Source organism: Budorcas taxicolor, chromosome 19 (assembly GCF_023091745.1).
Source record: "Budorcas taxicolor isolate Tak-1 chromosome 19, Takin1.1, whole genome shotgun sequence".
NCBI lineage: Eukaryota > Metazoa > Chordata > Mammalia > Artiodactyla > Bovidae > Budorcas > Budorcas taxicolor.
Window position 1 is genome coordinate 22,843,760 of NC_068928.1, and position 17,920 is coordinate 22,861,679.

Sequence of the window (17,920 nt, forward strand, 5' to 3'; positions counted from 1 at the left end):
AAATAAATAAGTTAACGTTCCCTAAACACGTAACTGGATGCTGAAAGGAAAAGGACTGGAAGTGTATTGAGGGGGAACGGCCAGCATGCAAACTGGATGTGTATGTGTTTTTATAATTGTATATTGCATACAAGATCGATATTCTGTACATACACATAAGATATTCTACAGACAGTGTGTGCTTCCTTGAGTTACCTTGAGGTGACTGTTAGTGCTGTGTGTGTAAGTCGTCTCTTGACTCCTGAGTTAGAAAATTTTAAGATCTGGGACAGTTTATGTCTATTTTTTACCGAGTGCTATAAGTACCCAGAATAGTGTGGTGCTTGCTGTAGAAACTCAGTAAATAAATTCTGAATAATGGAAGACACGCGTTTCTACCCGGATGCCATGTTGAAGAAATATTTTGGTATAGAAGATATTAAATCATTGGACTAAATTATTGCTTCTGAACTTGGAGGTTGCATCGTAATAGAAACACCGTGCATGTAAAGGCCTTCTTCTGCTTGTAGGTGTTACATAATGACACATTCTTCCCAAGTGCAAGGCAGCTGCGTAGGCTTGGATGAAAAGGAGGCAAGAAGGGGCCACGATAGCCAGTCCCCCCGACCCCTGTTCATCTTAAACAGAAGGCTGATTCGTTGCCCTTTGCTCCCAATTAAACCCAATCCCATAAACTTCATTCTAGATGATCTGTTCCTGTAAGACCAGTTGAGAGCTGGGAGTTTTCTGGGGGTGTTTTGAGGAGATTTGTTTGTAATAGGTACTCTTCACCTCAGATGGTTCCCCCACTGTGTCCCTTAATTCCCAGCCCTTCCTTCTTGCTTTCTCTTATGCAGCCAGTGGCTTGTCTTCACTTCTCAGTCAAGGTTATTTTCTTTCTCCAACCTATTATCTTGCCTACTGATACAAGGGAAAAGTTTAAAGATTCATCTCTGAAATAGCAGAGTCTGGATTCATTACCTAATTATCTCAACCTCAGGATGTAAGTCAGCAGATTCAGTCCTGAACATCTGTACACCCAGCCTTCATTTTAGACCTCACTCTAGTCTCCCGTTTCAGTCTCTGTTTGATTTCCAGATCTCTTGATTATTTAAAAGGAAAACCTTGGCTTCTCATTTTATATGATGTCACTAGTAAATTAAGAGTTCTTACAAAACTTACCATAAAATTTAAATAAAATAATGATTGTCCTTCTTTGTATTTGATTTTAAAGCTTCCACTGCATCTAAAGCTTTTGGTGCCTCAAAGACATTTGGAAAAGCTGGCGGTACCAGCCAAGTGAACAGCTCTGGGGGAACACAGGCCAAAGTGGTACCCATTGCCAGCCTCACCCCATACCAATCCAAGTGAGTTATTTGATAGAGTACGTTTAGAAGGAACTTGGGAGTATAAGAGGTTGTTATGGGCTCTTGAGTTACTCATATGTGAACTTCAGGGTTACCATGCATAAAATAGGTTTCCTCCGTTTTTTTTTTTTCCAGAAGGGTTACAAATTGTGGCAACCTTTAACTATTTCATAATGAAATAATGGCAGAAAGAGCAATCAGCCATAGCCTATGGAACTTCATTCATTTTAAAAGAATTTGAAAATTAAAAGATTTAATGTTTTAAGGGGGCTTCCCAGGTGGCTCAGCTGTGAAGACGCCGAGTGCCAGTGCAGGAGACGACAGGCGTGCGTACAATCCCTGGGTCGGGAAGATCCCCTGGAGAAGGAAATGGCAACCCACTCCAGTATCCTTGCCTGGGAAATCTCATGGACAGAGGAGCCTGGCGAGCTACAGTCCATGGGGTTGCAAAGAGTCAGATACGATTTAGTGGCTAAACAGCAACAACAGAGTTTTAAGAACCAGTTGATAGTCTGATGAGTAAAAATAAATCTTTGTTCTAATTCAGAAGGCATTTCATCTTCTCATCAAATAAATAGATGACTTTCAGTCCAAAAATTATTACTACCATTTGGTTGGCTTAAAAGAATATGTGTATACTGGAGCCTGTTATACAGAGTGAAGTAGGCCGGAAAGAAAAACACCAGTACGGTATACTAACACATAGATATGGAATTTAGGAAGATGGTAACGATAACCCTATATGCGAGACAGAAAAAGAGACACAGATGTATAGAACAGTCTTTTGGACTCTGGGAGAAGGCGAGGGTGGGATGATCTGAGAGAATAGCATTGAAACATGTATGTTACCATATGTGAAACAGATCACCAGTCCAGGTTTGATGCATGAGACAGGGTGCTCAGGGCCGGTGCACTGGGATGACCCAGAGGGATGGGATGGGGAGGGAGGTGGGAGGGAGTTCAGGATGGGGAGCACAAGTAAACCCATGGCTGATTCATGTCAATGTATGGCAAGAACCACTACAGTATTGTAAAGTAATTAGCCTCCAACTAAAGTAAATAAATTTTTTAAAAAAAGAATGTGTTTGTGTCAACTGTATTCATATACACTGAACAGATACTTCTTTTATATGATTCCTTTCATTAAAAATTTTAGCAGTTGAAAATTAGTGCTCTTCTCGAAATTCTTTCAGATATTATTTACTTATTTATTCTTCAGTTGTTGGCAATGTGAGGAAGGGCTGTTCCCCTGTGAAATGATGAGTAGGGTAGCTAATGTGTCCAGTAGCTACACGTGGGATGGGCACCAGGATTGGATATCAGACCTTGCGCCCCCCCCTTTCTAATGGCTTCTGTCTAAAATCATAGTGCTTGAGAGTGTTTTCTTTTGGTGGCTTAACCAATACCATATTCCATACCCTTGTGTTTACATTCCATGTGCGCTGGACGTGAGACAGAAGTTTGACATCAGTTATATCAGTTCCTATAATTGAAAATAGCGGCAAAATATAATTGCTGGTATTACTGCATTTTCTAGCTTAGAACCTTTCATTAAGGGGATAGTGTTGCCTTGGTGATGCCTTTTGGAGAAGAGAAAGCGTTTATAAATTTACTTATTTGACAGGAGAATGAGTCAGTGTTAAATCACCTTGTGTGTTTTACTATTTGCTTATTCTATAAACTGTCAAACCTGGATGTCATCCTGGGGTTTTAATTAGCTGGATTAAAATACAGCTTCCCCTGGAAAATAGAATATGCATAAGGTAAGAAAGCCTCTAAGAAGATAATAGGGAGGGAACATTTCAGATCTTTCCCAAGTAAGACTCCCGACACTAAGATTATCCGTTTTTTATTTTTAGGTGGACTATCTGTGCTCGTGTCACCAACAAAAGTCAGATCCGCACCTGGAGCAACTCCCGAGGGGAAGGGAAGCTTTTCTCCATAGAACTGGTTGACGAGAGTGTGAGTATCTGTCAGGTGGGGAAAGAAGAGTCCTCAGCTCTGGGAAACAGAGGGCTTACCTCTGTGCAGGCCCATGAGGTGAGAGATAACAGTAGGCCAAGAAGAAACATGCTTCTTGCTGCTGTTTTTCTTCTCTTGTAACCTTCTGATGCCGTCTGTGGGCACAGGGTTCAGTCATAAGTAAAACCCTTGGTCTCAGGCGGAAGCATTTATAGCAGTTGACATTAGTTTTCTAAATGTGAGTAGCCTCACAGGCAGGAGAAATCAGAGACATTGTCTGACTTGCCAGGAGGCTTAGTCAAAGCCCCAAGAGGTGATGTCTCCTTGGGAGCCGCATGGAGCCCTGGGCCACAACAGAAGGCACGTGGCAGCCTTGACAAGTGATAAGTGGTTGGTTTTGCAAGAGATGCATTCTGGCAGTGCAGACTTCTGTGCTTTATGTAAACGAAACCAAACCACGATGGAGAGATGAAAAATCCAAGTAGTGGCATCTCAACAAGCGTCTTGTCATGCTATATCTCTGTCCATTCTTTTTACTTATAATCCCTAGTATATACTTCAGGCATTCTTTTCAAATGGCTGTATATTTCCTATTTGTTCAAACCTCTAAGGGGGCAGAAAAAAATAGTTGGTTTGTTTTTTTATTTGTTTCTGTGTTTTTTTTTTGAAGATGGGATAATACCGCCAATGTATTGACTGTGTCAGAATCCAACTTTTTTAAACCAAATTATTGGTCTCATCTGTCAGTTGGCTAAAAATTCAGCTGTTAATTTAAGTTTCTTCTCCATCTGTAGCATTTTGACTGACAGGAAAGTACAAGTGAAAATCCAATCACGAGCAACCTGAAAGTATGATTTATTTTAACATTTTTGGCAATGACTCTCGAGTATGAAGTAATTCCTTGATGGGTGCAAATGCGAGGGAAGCTGGTGAATCACGGCGGCCCAACACACTTCCCCGGGGGCTTCAGTAATGTCACTCATGTTCAAAATACATTTTTTTTTAAGGTTTCTAACTTGAGGTTTAATGAGGGACAGTAATGGGGATCAGCTAGTTAAACCTGGGTTGTTTCTTTGGAGTTGATAACTTGAACGTGTGACTGTGAACTATGTGTCTTCTGTGTTGACTGTGCTAGTTTCAAAGATGTCATCTTGACACCAGAGTGTCCTATTTTTCACTGGTAGAACTGGAGCTCCATAGTTCTAACCTGCTCTCTCTCACACACTTCTGCAGGGTGAAATCAGAGCGACTGCTTTCAATGAGCAAGCGGACAAGTTTTTCCCCCTTATTGACGTGAACAAGGTACGGCAGCGTGGCGTCTAGATCAGAAACGGCCGAGTGCTGGGGTGGGGACGGTGAAGGCTTTTTAGACCCGATTTGATGGCACATCCCACGTTCCATGGCGTGGCTTCTTTTGTAGGTCTATTACTTCTCTAAAGGCACCCTGAAGATCGCCAACAAACAATTCACAGCCGTCAAAAACGACTACGAGATGACCTTCAACAATGAGACTTCTGTCATGCCCTGTGAAGACGGTCGTCACTTACCCACAGTTCAGTTTGATTTCACGGGGATTGGCGACCTGGAGAGCAAATCTAAAGACTCACTTGTGGGTAAGTCTGTGATGAGAGCCAAGGGTGGTCGTCGTCGGTCTCGCTTGCACCGCACATGGGGGCGGCGTGAGGCGAGTGCTCGCCGCTTCACTTTCGGTTGTGCTGTCACGAGAGCCTCGCCATCTTTTTAGTTTTGTTTGTTTGTTTTTGGCTGTGCTGATCCTCGTTGCTGCGCAGGCTTCTCTCATTGCAGAGCGTGAGGGCTACTCTCTGGTCGCCACGAGTGGGCTTCTCATTCACTGCAGGGGCTTCTTGCTGCAGAGCACGGGCCCTAGGGCACGCGGGCTTCAGTGGTCGGCGGCTCCCAGGCTCTAGAGCACAGACTCTGTAGTTGTGGCGCACAGGCTCAGTTGCTCTGCAGCGTGTGGGATCTTCCCAGACCAGGGATCGAACCCATGTCTCCTGCATTGGCAGATGGATTCTTTACCCCTGAGCCACCAGGGAAGCCCTTGACCATTTCTTACTAAAACGCCGTGCTTGTGTCTTAGACATAATCGGGATCTGCAAGAACTACGAAGATGTCACAAAAATCACAGTGAAGTCTAACAACAGAGAAGTCTCGAAGAGAAATATCTATCTGATGGACATGTCAGGGAAGGTGGTGAACGCTACCCTGTGGGGAGACGATGTAAGTGCTCGCATTGAGTGGCGGGAGTGTGTGCAGAAAGATGGGGACACGAAGAGCTTCCTGGGTGGTCTTGCCTCAGGAGCTGTGGGGCGTTGGCCATGTCAGCTGGGTAGACCCTTCCTCTTGAAGGTTTGGGCTCTCTGGGGAATATTTGAAAGCCTTTGTGATTTACTTCTGTGAGATTTGCTGTGATTTCGGTTTTACATAGTGAAATTTGCTCTTTCCTCTAACTCTCGGTTAGTTTTGATGCATCTCTGAGCAGATTCTTGTGTGTGAGGTTATCTTGTATTGAGTCCATGTAGCATTTATTACATTCACTGTTCTATTGGCTGTTTTCTTTGTTTTTTATAAAAAAAACTTTGTGTTCTTCCTGCCATTGACACTTGTTTGTTTGTTGTTTCTGTTGTTATACAGGCTGATAAATTTGATGGTTCTAGACAACCTGTGATGGCCATCAAAGGAGCCAGAGTTTCTGATTTTGGTGGACGGAGCCTCTCTGTACTATCTTCAAGCACCATCATTGTGAACCCTGACATCCCAGAGGCCTATAAGCTTCGTGGATGGTAGGTTTTTATGGGGCTCAACACAGGGGCTATTTGAACTTGGGCTTGGAGAAGAACTGGTTCTTTTGGTTCCTACAATCAGCATGTGATCTGTCTGCCAAGCAGAGGGCTCTGTTACTAAATGGAGCAGTTCCTATATTTCTTGGAGGCATTACGCCTTCTGAGAGGATGGCTCTAAAGGCCTTAAACTGACAAACCTGTAATCCCACAGCAAACCTGGAGAGTCACAGGGAGCAATTAGGACAGGAACGCTGCCCGCCGACCTTGATCCTGCGAAGCAGGTGAAGACGGGCTGGAGCAGCTTTGTGCTAGAGCTCCGTGAGCGGAGGTGTCTTTCATTTCACGGCTCAAAGCCGTGGGTCTCTGTGGGTGGAGGCGGGTGGGGGCTAGGCATTCTTGTTCCATCTAGACTCCGGTGCCGATTGCATCTTCTAGTGTGTATTCACCAGACTCTGATCGAGTGCGGTGGGCACAATGGGCTTTTGTGGGCAGTATGTTGCTATTCACAAAGCACTTGGGATGAGGAGAACCTACTAAAATCTCCTCGTTGTGTCTAGCTATTTAGGGTGTTAAAACTCTGCCTCAATAGAGCACTTCAAACTGAAACGTGGTATGCAGGCATTGATGTGGTCAGGGGAAAAAAGCCCTGGAACTCGCTTGAGCTTATAAGCTACAGGGTGGGAGTAGGTGGGTGTTGATTTCCAACCATGTCTTAGGGTTTGAGTGACTAGAGAGTTGGCTTGTATGACATACTCCCCACTTTTCTTTGAGCTTAATGTGAACCAGTAGCACTCCTATCTGAATACTTTCATGACATGTCTAAGGCTTCCCTGGTGGCTCTGTCGGTAAAGAATCTGCCTGCGATGCAGGAGACCTGGGTTTGATCCCTGGAAAAGGGAACGGCTACCCACTCCAGTATTCTTGCCTGGAGAATCCCGTGGGCAGCGGAGCCTGGCGGGCTGCAGTCCATGGGGTCACAAAGAGTCGGACACGACTGAGTGAGTGACTGACACACGGGACACATCTCCTGGCATGGCCATGTCGCTTAAGCCAGCCTTGTGCGTGTGGTCCATGTGGGTCCATGTTTAGCTTTTCTGGTAGCTGGCTTTGCATTATAGCGCAGGGCCCTTTCATTAACAAGCTGACCGGAAGGAACCACGGCTTTGGTTTGTCCTTGCTGCTTGATTTCCCATCAGGCTCTGGGGCACAACCACAGGTTAATTGCCCACATTAAGGTCTTCATAGTTTACTTGTCGATAACTATGATCCCAGTCAACATAAAAAGACATGGCTGTCCCTTGAGTAAGGCAGCTTGGTGTTGATCAGAAAGGAGCTGGGTGTGTCCGCCCCCCCAGGCACGGTCTGGAGGTGTCTAGATCTCTGTTGCAGTCCTGCGGAGTTTCGGCTGTAAGAAGGGCTGCCTCTCTCCCTGTTCTGTTCACTCCTGATGAGCTGTCTTTGGTGGCAAATGTCTCCTCAGAGTTTTTGAAACTGTAAACTTGCGTTGCTAGTCAAGGTGAAATAGGTTTACAGACCTTGCTGTGCCTCTGTGACAGATTTAGCCGCTTACCTGGCAGAACAAAAAGGCAATTGTCTGCAGCTTAGGGCAGCATCCGTTCTGTCCCACGCTCTCGGTTTACGGAGCCTTTTCTGTATGTGGTTACTTTTACTTACCCTCCTTTTGGGTGACATTGGTGTGTTTTCAATCTCAACCTGCCTCTTTCCTGACACAAGTGTGCTTCTGACACACTCCTCTCGGGGGTCCTTTCCTTCATGTTAGCTGATAATGTGATCAACTTTATAATAATTTAACAATTTAATTTCAAGTTTCATTCTGGCATAAGTAAAATCTCACTAAGAAGGTCAGTCTACAGGGAAACAGGTAAATACCTTCTAATAAATTACTTTCGATTGTATAATCTTTTGAAATTATACCAGTCTTAAAAGATCTGGGAACATTTTTGCTACCCCATTTAAATATGTCAACTGTCCCTTTCTGGCCTGGTACATTTCAGCGGTGAGAAAAATGCAGCTGCTGAGCAAGAATGAGCATCAGTAGCCCAAAGAACTATACCAGGGCTCTCCATTGTTGCTTGTTTTGTTGTTGACTTTCCAGGTTACTGTTTTTTTAGGCACTTGAGCCATCTGGCCAGTGTTGATAGCAAGGCTAATATAAGAAAAGGCTCTGTGGCAGTTTGGCACTGTCTTTCGTGACCACTGGGAGGCGTCAGAGCAATTGAGATTTAAAAGAGGCCACTCCGTTTCTTCAGTAGACTTGAGATACAATAAGGAAGAGGCCACCTTCAGCCCCACTTGGCCATGACCTGTGAACAGTTGGATGGGGAGCGAATAGCCTAACCCTGGCACATAGAAACAAGTATCACATTCAGTATGCATATGTAGGGCCTGTTATTCTTTGTTTTTCAGGTTTGACTCAGAAGGACAAGCCTTAGATGGCATTTCCATCTCTGATCTAAAGAGTGGAGGAGCAGGTGGGAGCAACACCAACTGGAAAACTTTATATGAGGTCAAGTCGGAGAACCTGGGCCAAGGTGACAAGGTATCTGCATTCCTAACTTTCTCCACAAAAGCATGTACAATGTGCGAGAGGATGAGTTTTCAGGTCCAGTTTCTGATAACCAGCTGTTAGACCTTAATCCAGAGCTGTGATTCTTACCTGGGCTGATGGCTAAGGATGCCAGCCAGAGTGAGGGAGCCATGCTTTCTAATAGGAGTATCTTATATCCCTCAGGTCAGTTGAGGCACAAAGATGCCCAGAGCTGTGACTTAGAGAGTTGTGTAGCTCTTGGAGGGACCTTAACGAAGCAGTAGTAATCAAGTTGCGCGTTAACATGAACCCCATTCAGGTCCATACTCCTTTTCTGGGATTGTTCCTGCAGACTGAAATGCCTGCAGACCAGAAAGGTAGCTTTCGCGATTACCGCTCACACTGAGCGTTAGTGAGTTTCAGCAGCAGGCATGGAGTGGATTGCGTGTACCCTCGCTGGGTATAGAAGACGAGCCTCTCGGGGGCTGAGCAGCCCTGGCACCCTCTGACAAGACGTGACTGGTACTTGACTGGAGTTGCAGCTTCCCTTTCAATGTTTGTGTTTGATGGCCCCCGCCCCCCATCTTGCTCTGAGTCTGTATTCTGTCCGCAATTCAAGATTTAAATCATTTATTTCTCCTTTATGCTCCCACAACCAGTAATTCCTGCTTTATTATTTTCATATTGTACAATATGGTTTTTATTCCTTACTGTCTCATTTCACAATACTTTCTTATCCATCATTGTCAATGACTGCAACTCATAATGCTGTTGCACAGTGTCCTGAGACTTAAATGTTGGACAGATCTATGTCACTCTGGGTTTTCTTGTCAACCAGTTTCTTTCTTAGACCTAAGGGTAGACAGTAGGTAACAAGGAATCGGGCCTAGAGAGTACCTATTCACACCCAAACTTTCAAGTCACACTTTGAATTGGCCCCTTACCTGGAAATACAGAAAAACCCTTCAGGCATTCTCCTGGAAGATTCCCCTTTAGTAGAGCAGGAGTCCCCAACTCCTGGGCTGCAGACCAGTACTGATCCACAGCTTGTTAGGAACCAGGCCACACAGCCGGAAATGGGCTGCTCCCTGTTGCTTGCATTGCTGCCTGAATCATCCTGTCTGTGGAAAAATAGTCTTCTACCAAAATGGTCCTGGGTGCTGAAAAGGTTGGGGACCGCTGCTCTAGAGCCTTTTAGAGTGAGGATTCATCTGGCCCTGAGTTCAGAGTACACCCAGAGGGAACTGCTCACCACCCTCCAAAATTATTCGTCCTGTACCCGTTCCATGACAGTTAAAAGGCAAAGCAAATAGCAGCAACAGAAAGCCTATGCTTGTAACTTGGTCCTTGCCACATTTACTTATCAGTGCTGTCTCCACTTTGAAGGCACTTGTTCAGTCTTTTTGCATTCTACTGAACTTGATGACTTAGACCGGGGGTCCACAAACAGGCCCACGGGCCATATCTAGCCTGCCGCCTATGGTAAGTGCAAATGCATTGAAACCAGCTGCCCGCTCTCATCTCTAGACTGTCTGTGGATGGTCTTGCACCCCAGCAGCAGGACGAGTTAGCTGCAACAGACTGTGACCTGATGGCTTGTAAAGCCTGAGATAGACGCTGTCTGGCTTTTTACAGAAAATGCTTGTTGACCAAAGACAAAGTTGAATCGAGATGCTCGAAATCGCTGCTATTGTTTTTAACACAGGAGGACTGGTTGAAGATAACTGTGCTAGAGTTCACTGTGTCACTCTGTATTTCCTGGTTCTGTCTTCGGAGGGGCAGAGGAACAGGAGCAACAAGATCAAGATCTCTTGAAGTCTTTTTCTTTCATGTAGTCTATTTCAGTTTTAATTAAATAGTTTAGTCTAGTTTAGAATTAAGGACTTCCCTGGTGGCTCAGACAGTAAAGAATCCACCTGCAATGCGAGAGACCTGGGTGCGATCCTTGAGTTGGGAAGATCTCCTGAAAGAGAGCATGACAACTCACTCCAGTATTCTTGCCTGGAGAATCCCCATGGACCAAGGAGCCTGGTGGGCTAGTCCATGGGGTCACAAAGAGTCAGACACCACTGAGTAACTAAGCACAGCACAGTTTAGAATTAACTTCTTTCTTATTAAGGAGTAATATGCTTTAGAACTTGGTTTGTTACCCTTCTGGATTTTGTAGTCAGTTCAAGTAACCTCTGAAACTATAGAATGAATTATCCCTTGTAATCACATTGTGAGAATATGCAAACGCTTACCCCTCATATGTCAGGGCAGATCCAGTCCTGAACTTTGGTCTGTGCTCTTTGCCTCATGCCACTGTCTTCTCCTGAAGCCTGACTATTTTAGCTCTGTGGCAACCGTGGTGTATCTTCGCAAAGAGAACTGTATGTACCAGGCCTGCCCAACTCAGGATTGTAACAAGAAAGTGATCGACCAGCAGAACGGATTGTACCGCTGCGAGAAGTGTGACAGTGAATTCCCCAATTTCAAGTACCGCATGATCCTGTCAGTAAGTAGAATGGGTGCATGAGGACCGCTCTGGTGTTTCTTGTCCCTGTGAAGCTCCCGGTACTGTGGAGACTGGCTTGTCTCTCAGTTCAGGCTTTCAGATTGTCTGGGGTGCACAGCACTGACTGAGAGCAGTCTTAGGGAGCACCTCCTGGTGACTGAAGGGTGTACAGTTTAAAATGCAGAAGACATTGGAGGCTCATTCAAAACCTTTAGTCCAAAGCCCCTTGCAGCTAGAGGGCCTCTGAGTCCAGTGTGCCCAGATCCTGCATCTGAAGGTGATTTTTGTTGGGCTGTATCTCCCCTGAGAACTGAAATCACACGTCCACACCATATCATGTTCCTGCTGTGATCTACACTTAACATTTTGAACTTCTCTCTTGGATGCTTTTTACATTCTTTGGAAAGAACATAGCTATTTGGTGGAATCGGCTCTTTTCCCTAGAAACTCTTGGAAGGAGTGGAGAAAGTCAATCTCCCAGTCTCCTTAGTGTGTCTTCCTTTTGTTATTTCTTTGGTGTAATGATGTGAAGTTGTGTTTTTTAGGTCAATATTGCCGATTTTCAAGAGAATCAGTGGGTCACATGTTTCCAGGAGTCTGCAGAGGCCATCCTTGGACAAAACACTGCGTATCTCGGGGAATTAAAAGAGAAGGTCGGCCATGTCCTGTATCATTACTGTAGTAGTTCCCATGCTGTGACTTACCTGTTTTTTGCTCTGATAATTGTTGGTCTATTGCTGGTGGGTGTTGTATAGCGTCTCTCACTGCTGACTGTGAGAGCTCATCTAATTCTAATTGTGTCCACCTCGGATGTGCTAACAATGAGGTGATGAAGTCATGTGTATAAAATTCTTTAAAACCAGCCCTTTCTAAGTAGAAGGCACTTTTTCCTCCTGTTTCTTTTTTTTTTTTTTCTTTTTTTTTTTTTTATTTTATTTTTTTTTTTATTTTTTTTTTATTATTATTATTTTTTTTTTTTAATTTTAAAATCTTTAATTCTTACATGTGTTCCCAAACATGAACCCCCCTCCCACCTCCCTCCCTTCCTCCTGTTTCTAAGAGTTGGTGTGCCTGCAGTCACTTGAGATCTGGAAGTATCTTCTGAAGTGAGCTGAAGTCCAGATACCTTTATTTTTTGAGTCTGTAATAATAAACTTTGAGTCCATTGTGGTCTCCCCATTATGGTTTATCCTGGGATGTTGACTAGTTCCCTGTGCTTTACAGTAGGACCTTGTTATCCGCCCATCCTATATGTGATGGCTTGTCTCTCCTAGCCCCAAGCTCCCAGTCCATCCCTCTCCACCCACTCCCCCACCCCCCGTGATAACCATGTCTTGAGTCTGTTTCTGAGTGTCTTGAGTTTGTTCCCTGTGTCTTGAGTCTGTTTCTGCCCCCTAGACAGGTTCATTTGCGTCATGTGTTAGATTCCACATGTAAATAGTGTTCTGTGGTATTTGTCTTTTTCTGACTTTGCTCAGTGTGATAATCTCTTGTTGTATCCGTGTTGCTGCAGATGGTATTATTTCATTCTGTTTTATGGCTGAGTAGTGTTCCCATGTGTATCCATACCACATCTTTATTCAATGTGCCTTTTTAAAGTAATAAACACTTCTCTGAAAAGTTGAGTCAAATCCTGGTTTAAATTCACGTATAAGGTATGTGCTTCTTTCAGATTGTCAGATATGTTCTTACAAAGTAACTTTCTTTCGTAAGGTCACTTTCTCCATTTAATTTTTATAAAAGAGTGTTTTCACATAGTAGTTTTGTTTAATTCAAGGACTAGATTACTAGTTATCCTAAAGTTAAGAAAGATGTTTGCTCAGATAAAACATACAAAGACCAATAAAAGCTATAGTTTCTGGGCCACACAAATTAGTATCTGTCTATAGATTTTTCTCCCCCATTGTCCTCCAAATCGGTTAGGATACTTGTAAAAGCCAGTAGCAAAAAAGGATTTGTCATTTGTTTTGGGGTGTGTGCGTGTGTGTTTTTTCTTTTCCTGTCTTCTGTTCATTTAGCTCTGCCCTTTTGTCTCTTTGAAATTGTCCATGAGCTCTCTGAAAATAATCCCAACAAGCCCTTTTACAGAAATAACTGGAATTGACTTTAAAGTATGATGGTATCTTTTATCTGTTTTGCCTGGTCCTCTATTTTCATATCAGCTTTTAAGGCTCGAGGCAGCCTTTCAGGATTTTTTATGGGCTTATTACATTTGACTGGTTTTACTGCCAGTGAATGAGGACATATAGGAACTCTCCCCTCAGGAATCATAATATTCTTGGAGTATGCGCTCCACGCTTTGACTAATCTTGAAAGAATGATGGCAGCTGGTACAATTTTCTGAAGGTTTAACACATTGTTTTATTTACATACCCAAAAGCCTGAGGACTCTGTGTGTGTGTGTGTGTGTGTGTGTGTGTGTAGTAACCTTTATATAAAGAGTTCTATATATAACAAAGCTATTTTCATGTTCCAAGTGGCTTGCAAATAATACTTGACTGATATGAACTATTAATTTTATTAAAAGTTCTTGTACATTTATTTTATGCATATTTGTGTAAAATGCTTTCTCTAATCCCTCCGTTTACCAGACTTTTTTTTTTAAATTCAGAAGCTTAATCAAATAGTATTTGAGAGGCCAGTAAGAGAGAACTGTGAATTTTAAACTTCTTCCCTAACTTTTGCCCACTTCTCCTGTCTTCTTGACTTACTACATCTGTAAATCCAGAGGCTGAAATAATGTATATATGACAACTTGAACTTTTTTCCTGAGTCCTCGTCCATTCTTAATTTCTTCTGAAGATTCTGAGCCTCAGATCTATCCCATCACAGATTTTGAAAGTTTAGAAATGTGTTTAAGAGTGTTTCCGTTTTTTTCTATTGTGATAAAATATACATAAAATTTACCATTGTGAGTGAGTGCGTGAAAGTCGCTTAGTCATGTCCGACTCTTTTGCGACCCCATGGACTATACCAGTGAACCAGTGAAGTTGCTCAGTCATGTCTGACTCTTTGCAATCCCATGGACTATAGCCTACCAGTCTCCTCCATCCACGGAATTTTCCAGGCAAAAGTACTGGAGTGGGTTGCCATTTCCTTCTCCGCTGGATCTTCCCGACCCAGGGATTGAACCCAGGGAAGCCGCATGGACTATACAGCCCATGGCATTCTCCAGGCCAGAATATGAAGTGGGCAGCCTTTCCCTTTTCCAGAGAATCTTCCCAACCCACGGATTGAACCCAGGTCTCCTCCATTGCAGGTGGCTTTACCAGCTGAGCCACCAGGGAAGCCCACGTGTATAAGTTCACCGGCATTAAAATACCTTCATATTGTTGTGCAGCTGCCACCATCATCCAGCTGTAGAACTTTTTCATCCTCCTCAGCTGAAACCCTGTACCCATCAAACACTAACTGTCTGTTGCCCCTGGCAGCCATCATTCCACTTTCTGTCTGTATGAAATTGAGTACTCTAGGTAGAATATTTTAATTTTTAATAAAATTCTACCTAAACAGTTTTATGCGATGAAATGTCACCTGTATATTAGTCATTCCTAAGAAATTTCAAGCCACTGGGAGGTGATCATTTTCTCAGAGATTTTCCTCCAAGTCTTTTAAAAAACCGTATAGATAATTTCAGGTGGTCTGGTAGTTTCCATGCCGACAGTTTTACGTTTTGTTTCTGCAGAACGAGCAAGCATTTGAGGAAGTTTTCCAGAATGCCAACTTTCGATCTTTTACGTTCAGGATCAGGGTCAAACTGGAGACCTACAATGTAAGTAGCGTCACCCGCGGTGCGTGAGGGTAGCAGCATAGAACTGCTGTCTGTCACCCACAACCCCACTACAGTGTTAGCTGTCAGTTCCTCGCTTACTGTGTTCCAGACCCAACTCATAACACCCTGCATGTATTAACTCACTGAGTCACACCAACACTAGGGTGCTGTTACCATCTCTGTTTTCAGATGAGCAAACAGACCAAGAGAGAGGTTAGGGGTCTTGTCCAGTATTAACATCCAAGGAAAACATGCTGTGTGGCCTTTTCAGTTAAAACCTGGGGGATTTTGGTTTGTGTCCTGACAGACACAAACCCCATCTTCCCCATGGTTTGGGTTCTAAAGTCAGTATATGAGAGAAAGACCACATGTGGTTAACATTACCTTGAAAATTCCTTTAATTGCTCATAACATCATACAATTGTAAAATCATGAAAAAACAGCCTTTATTGAGTGCTTACTATCTGCCAGATACTGTTCCCCACCCTTTGCATACTCTGTCTCCATTCATCCTAGCAGTAACCCTGTGTGAAGGAACTATTGTTGCCTGCGTTTTGCCAGTGAAAAGCTGTAGTTATGGAGAATTGAGTAACTTGCCTAAATTCATACGCTATCAAGTGGCAGAGCTGATAATTGCATGTAGGCAGTCCAGCCTCAGAGCTCTACACATGCTTAGAAATCTGACTGGGTTTTGTAGGTACAGAGCTGGAGTGTGCAGGCCCTGAGCTGGCCTCACCCCAGTCTGTCTCTGAAGGCACTGTCCAACCTGGTGAACAGGCGACAGGAGAATTCAGAAAACCTTGCTTGTTTCAGGATTTGCTTGCTCTGCTTTCTTGTCAGGCCTGAACCCTAATACCTGCTAACAGCTGTGTCTGGTTTTGTGAGCATTAAATGAGCCTCTCGATGTCAGCAGTGTGGTGTCAGGGTGGGGTGGGGATGGTCGAGGGGGAGGGGTGGAAGGGTCACTGGTCCCCGTGTGGCGTGGGCAGGGGTGGTGAAGGGCAGCGAGGTCGCCTCTCACGGAGCTGAGACAGGCCACGGCAGGCTTCACCCTCTGCTGCGAGCACGGCTGCTCTCCCACCGCCCGCTCACAGAGCCCGTGGCGTAGCTGTAGCAAGCCACTGTCTTCTAGGCTCCCGTTTCTGGCTCTGTAAAGAGAACAGATTGGACTTGAAGAGCCCGCTACGGTCTGTCACACTTGGAGTCCAGGTTTCCGAGTGTCTGGGACCATGAGGAACCGGTGCAGGGCCTTTGCCCCGGCGCTCATCAGCACGGCTCCTTTACTGGGCTCTCAGGACTCTGAACCACCAGCGTGTGTTCGTGCTTTCTGCTGTTGGGATCACTGAAACCAGGAGCATGGCCACAGGCATTTCTTCGATCACAAATCGTTCTTCTCTTTTCAAAGGATGAGTCTCGGATTAAGGCCACGGTGGTGGATGTGAAGCCTGTGGACTACAAAGAATATGGCAGAAGGCTGGTCATGAACATCAGGAGGAACGCGGCGATGTGAGAGGATCCTGCCGATGGGGCAGGAGCTTGTGGATAGAGGGCTGAAGTGAATCCCCCACCCCACCCCCAGCCTCCACCCGCACCACCATCCCCGCCCCGACTGACAGCAGTGCAGAGCACCCCTCTACCACGGACTAAGCCATCGCCTCTCGTCACACCTGGGAACCCACTGACAGCAAAGGGAAATACACTCGCAGGGCTGTGGTGTAAACCGTGTCAGACCTCGGGGTCAGCTGCACGGACCGTAGTGCCACTCACTCCTTGTCCTTAGGCTTTTGTCAGTTTTACTAAGATCTCGTTATTTTCAACCAGAAATTATGTCACAGGAAATTGACCCTCAATCTGTAGACAGTGAACTAAATTATATAGGCAGGGTTCCCGCTTCTCCAGTGGCAACATCTTCTCAGCTCGGGCCCCTTGCCAAGGGAGTGCTGAGAAGTGGTTTTGTGGAGGAACTTGAGTGTTTTAGGAAGCCTGTCTTCCTTGATTTCAAAGGCTCCCTTTCTAGAGGGGCCACACAGTTGTTAATGCCTGGAATGGCAATAGGGTAGAATTATTAATCAAAGTCATATCTTTTATATCTGAAGAATATCCTTCCTTCAGGGTTTAATAGACTGAGTCAGATGGGTCTGATATTAATCAAAATGGTCTCTTCTGAGGAAGGCTGATAAGCATTGACTTGCTGTCCCCTAGAGACATCCCAGCAACTACAAAGCACTGCTTTCGTCTCCCCTTCAATTAATGTTGCATTTCTGTTGGTACGCCTTTTCTACCTGTACGTATTTCTTGCATTTGTATGTTTTCTTTTCTTGATTAAAGCTGTATTAAATAGAAGGGATTCTGAAGGGAGAAGCCCTTTGTTGCCATTGCCTTGTTTAATAAACAGTTTATTCTCTGCTTATGAATCCCACTTTCTTTGAATGCAAAGGGTTCTTGTAACTGGAAAGCAATTAATTAGCCTTCATAATAAATGTTCACTTGGGGGAGATGTTAACTCATTACAAACTCGAAGATTAGTCCAAAGCATAGAGATCATTCTTCCTAATGTCTGCAACCTTGAAATGCATCTTTAAAAGAATGAAAACACCAAAAACAAAAAGCCATTGTGCCCCGGAATGCTGATGATCCGGCACTTTGGGATTTTATTGATGTTTACACAGCGGTCTTAACACCAACCAGGCTTTGAAATGTGAACAGACAGTGAGCTGGTAAGAAAACAGTAATTATGCTACTGGGCTTTTCAGTCGGCAAGAACATGCTTGCTCTGTGTGTTCCTAATCATATTAATTATCTGTCCGGTCGCTGCAGCCCCTCATTTGGCGTTTGCAGCACACCTCTTTCCAAGTATCCAGGCAGCATTGCAGTCTTCCTGTGGTGCCGGGCCCTGGTTTTTAATCTGGGTGAGCGCGGCACATGGAGGCCCTTGCTAGGCCGGGGGCGTGAGCACGTCCTACCTGTGTCATGCTTAGCCTTCCTCTGCCG

The 17,920-nt window shown here is 44.5% G+C and overlaps 1 protein-coding gene across 1 annotated transcript in view; it reads left to right on the top strand.

The window, feature by feature from the left end:
- The window catches only part of RPA1 (replication protein A1), a 44,733-nt gene extending 27,306 nt beyond the window's left edge, over positions 1–17,427 (top strand). The window contains exons 7-17 of the mRNA XM_052657541.1: positions 1,214–1,346; positions 3,206–3,308; positions 4,542–4,610; positions 4,729–4,921; positions 5,410–5,549; positions 5,964–6,112; positions 8,540–8,672; positions 10,981–11,157; positions 11,703–11,810; positions 14,843–14,929; positions 16,335–17,427. Of these exons, the coding sequence (XP_052513501.1) occupies positions 1,214–1,346; positions 3,206–3,308; positions 4,542–4,610; positions 4,729–4,921; positions 5,410–5,549; positions 5,964–6,112; positions 8,540–8,672; positions 10,981–11,157; positions 11,703–11,810; positions 14,843–14,929; positions 16,335–16,439 (1,397 nt within the window). The 3' untranslated portion in view covers positions 16,440–17,427. The remainder of the gene's footprint in view (positions 1–1,213; positions 1,347–3,205; positions 3,309–4,541; positions 4,611–4,728; positions 4,922–5,409; positions 5,550–5,963; positions 6,113–8,539; positions 8,673–10,980; positions 11,158–11,702; positions 11,811–14,842; positions 14,930–16,334) is intronic.
- The last annotated feature ends 493 nt before the right edge of the window (positions 17,428–17,920 follow it).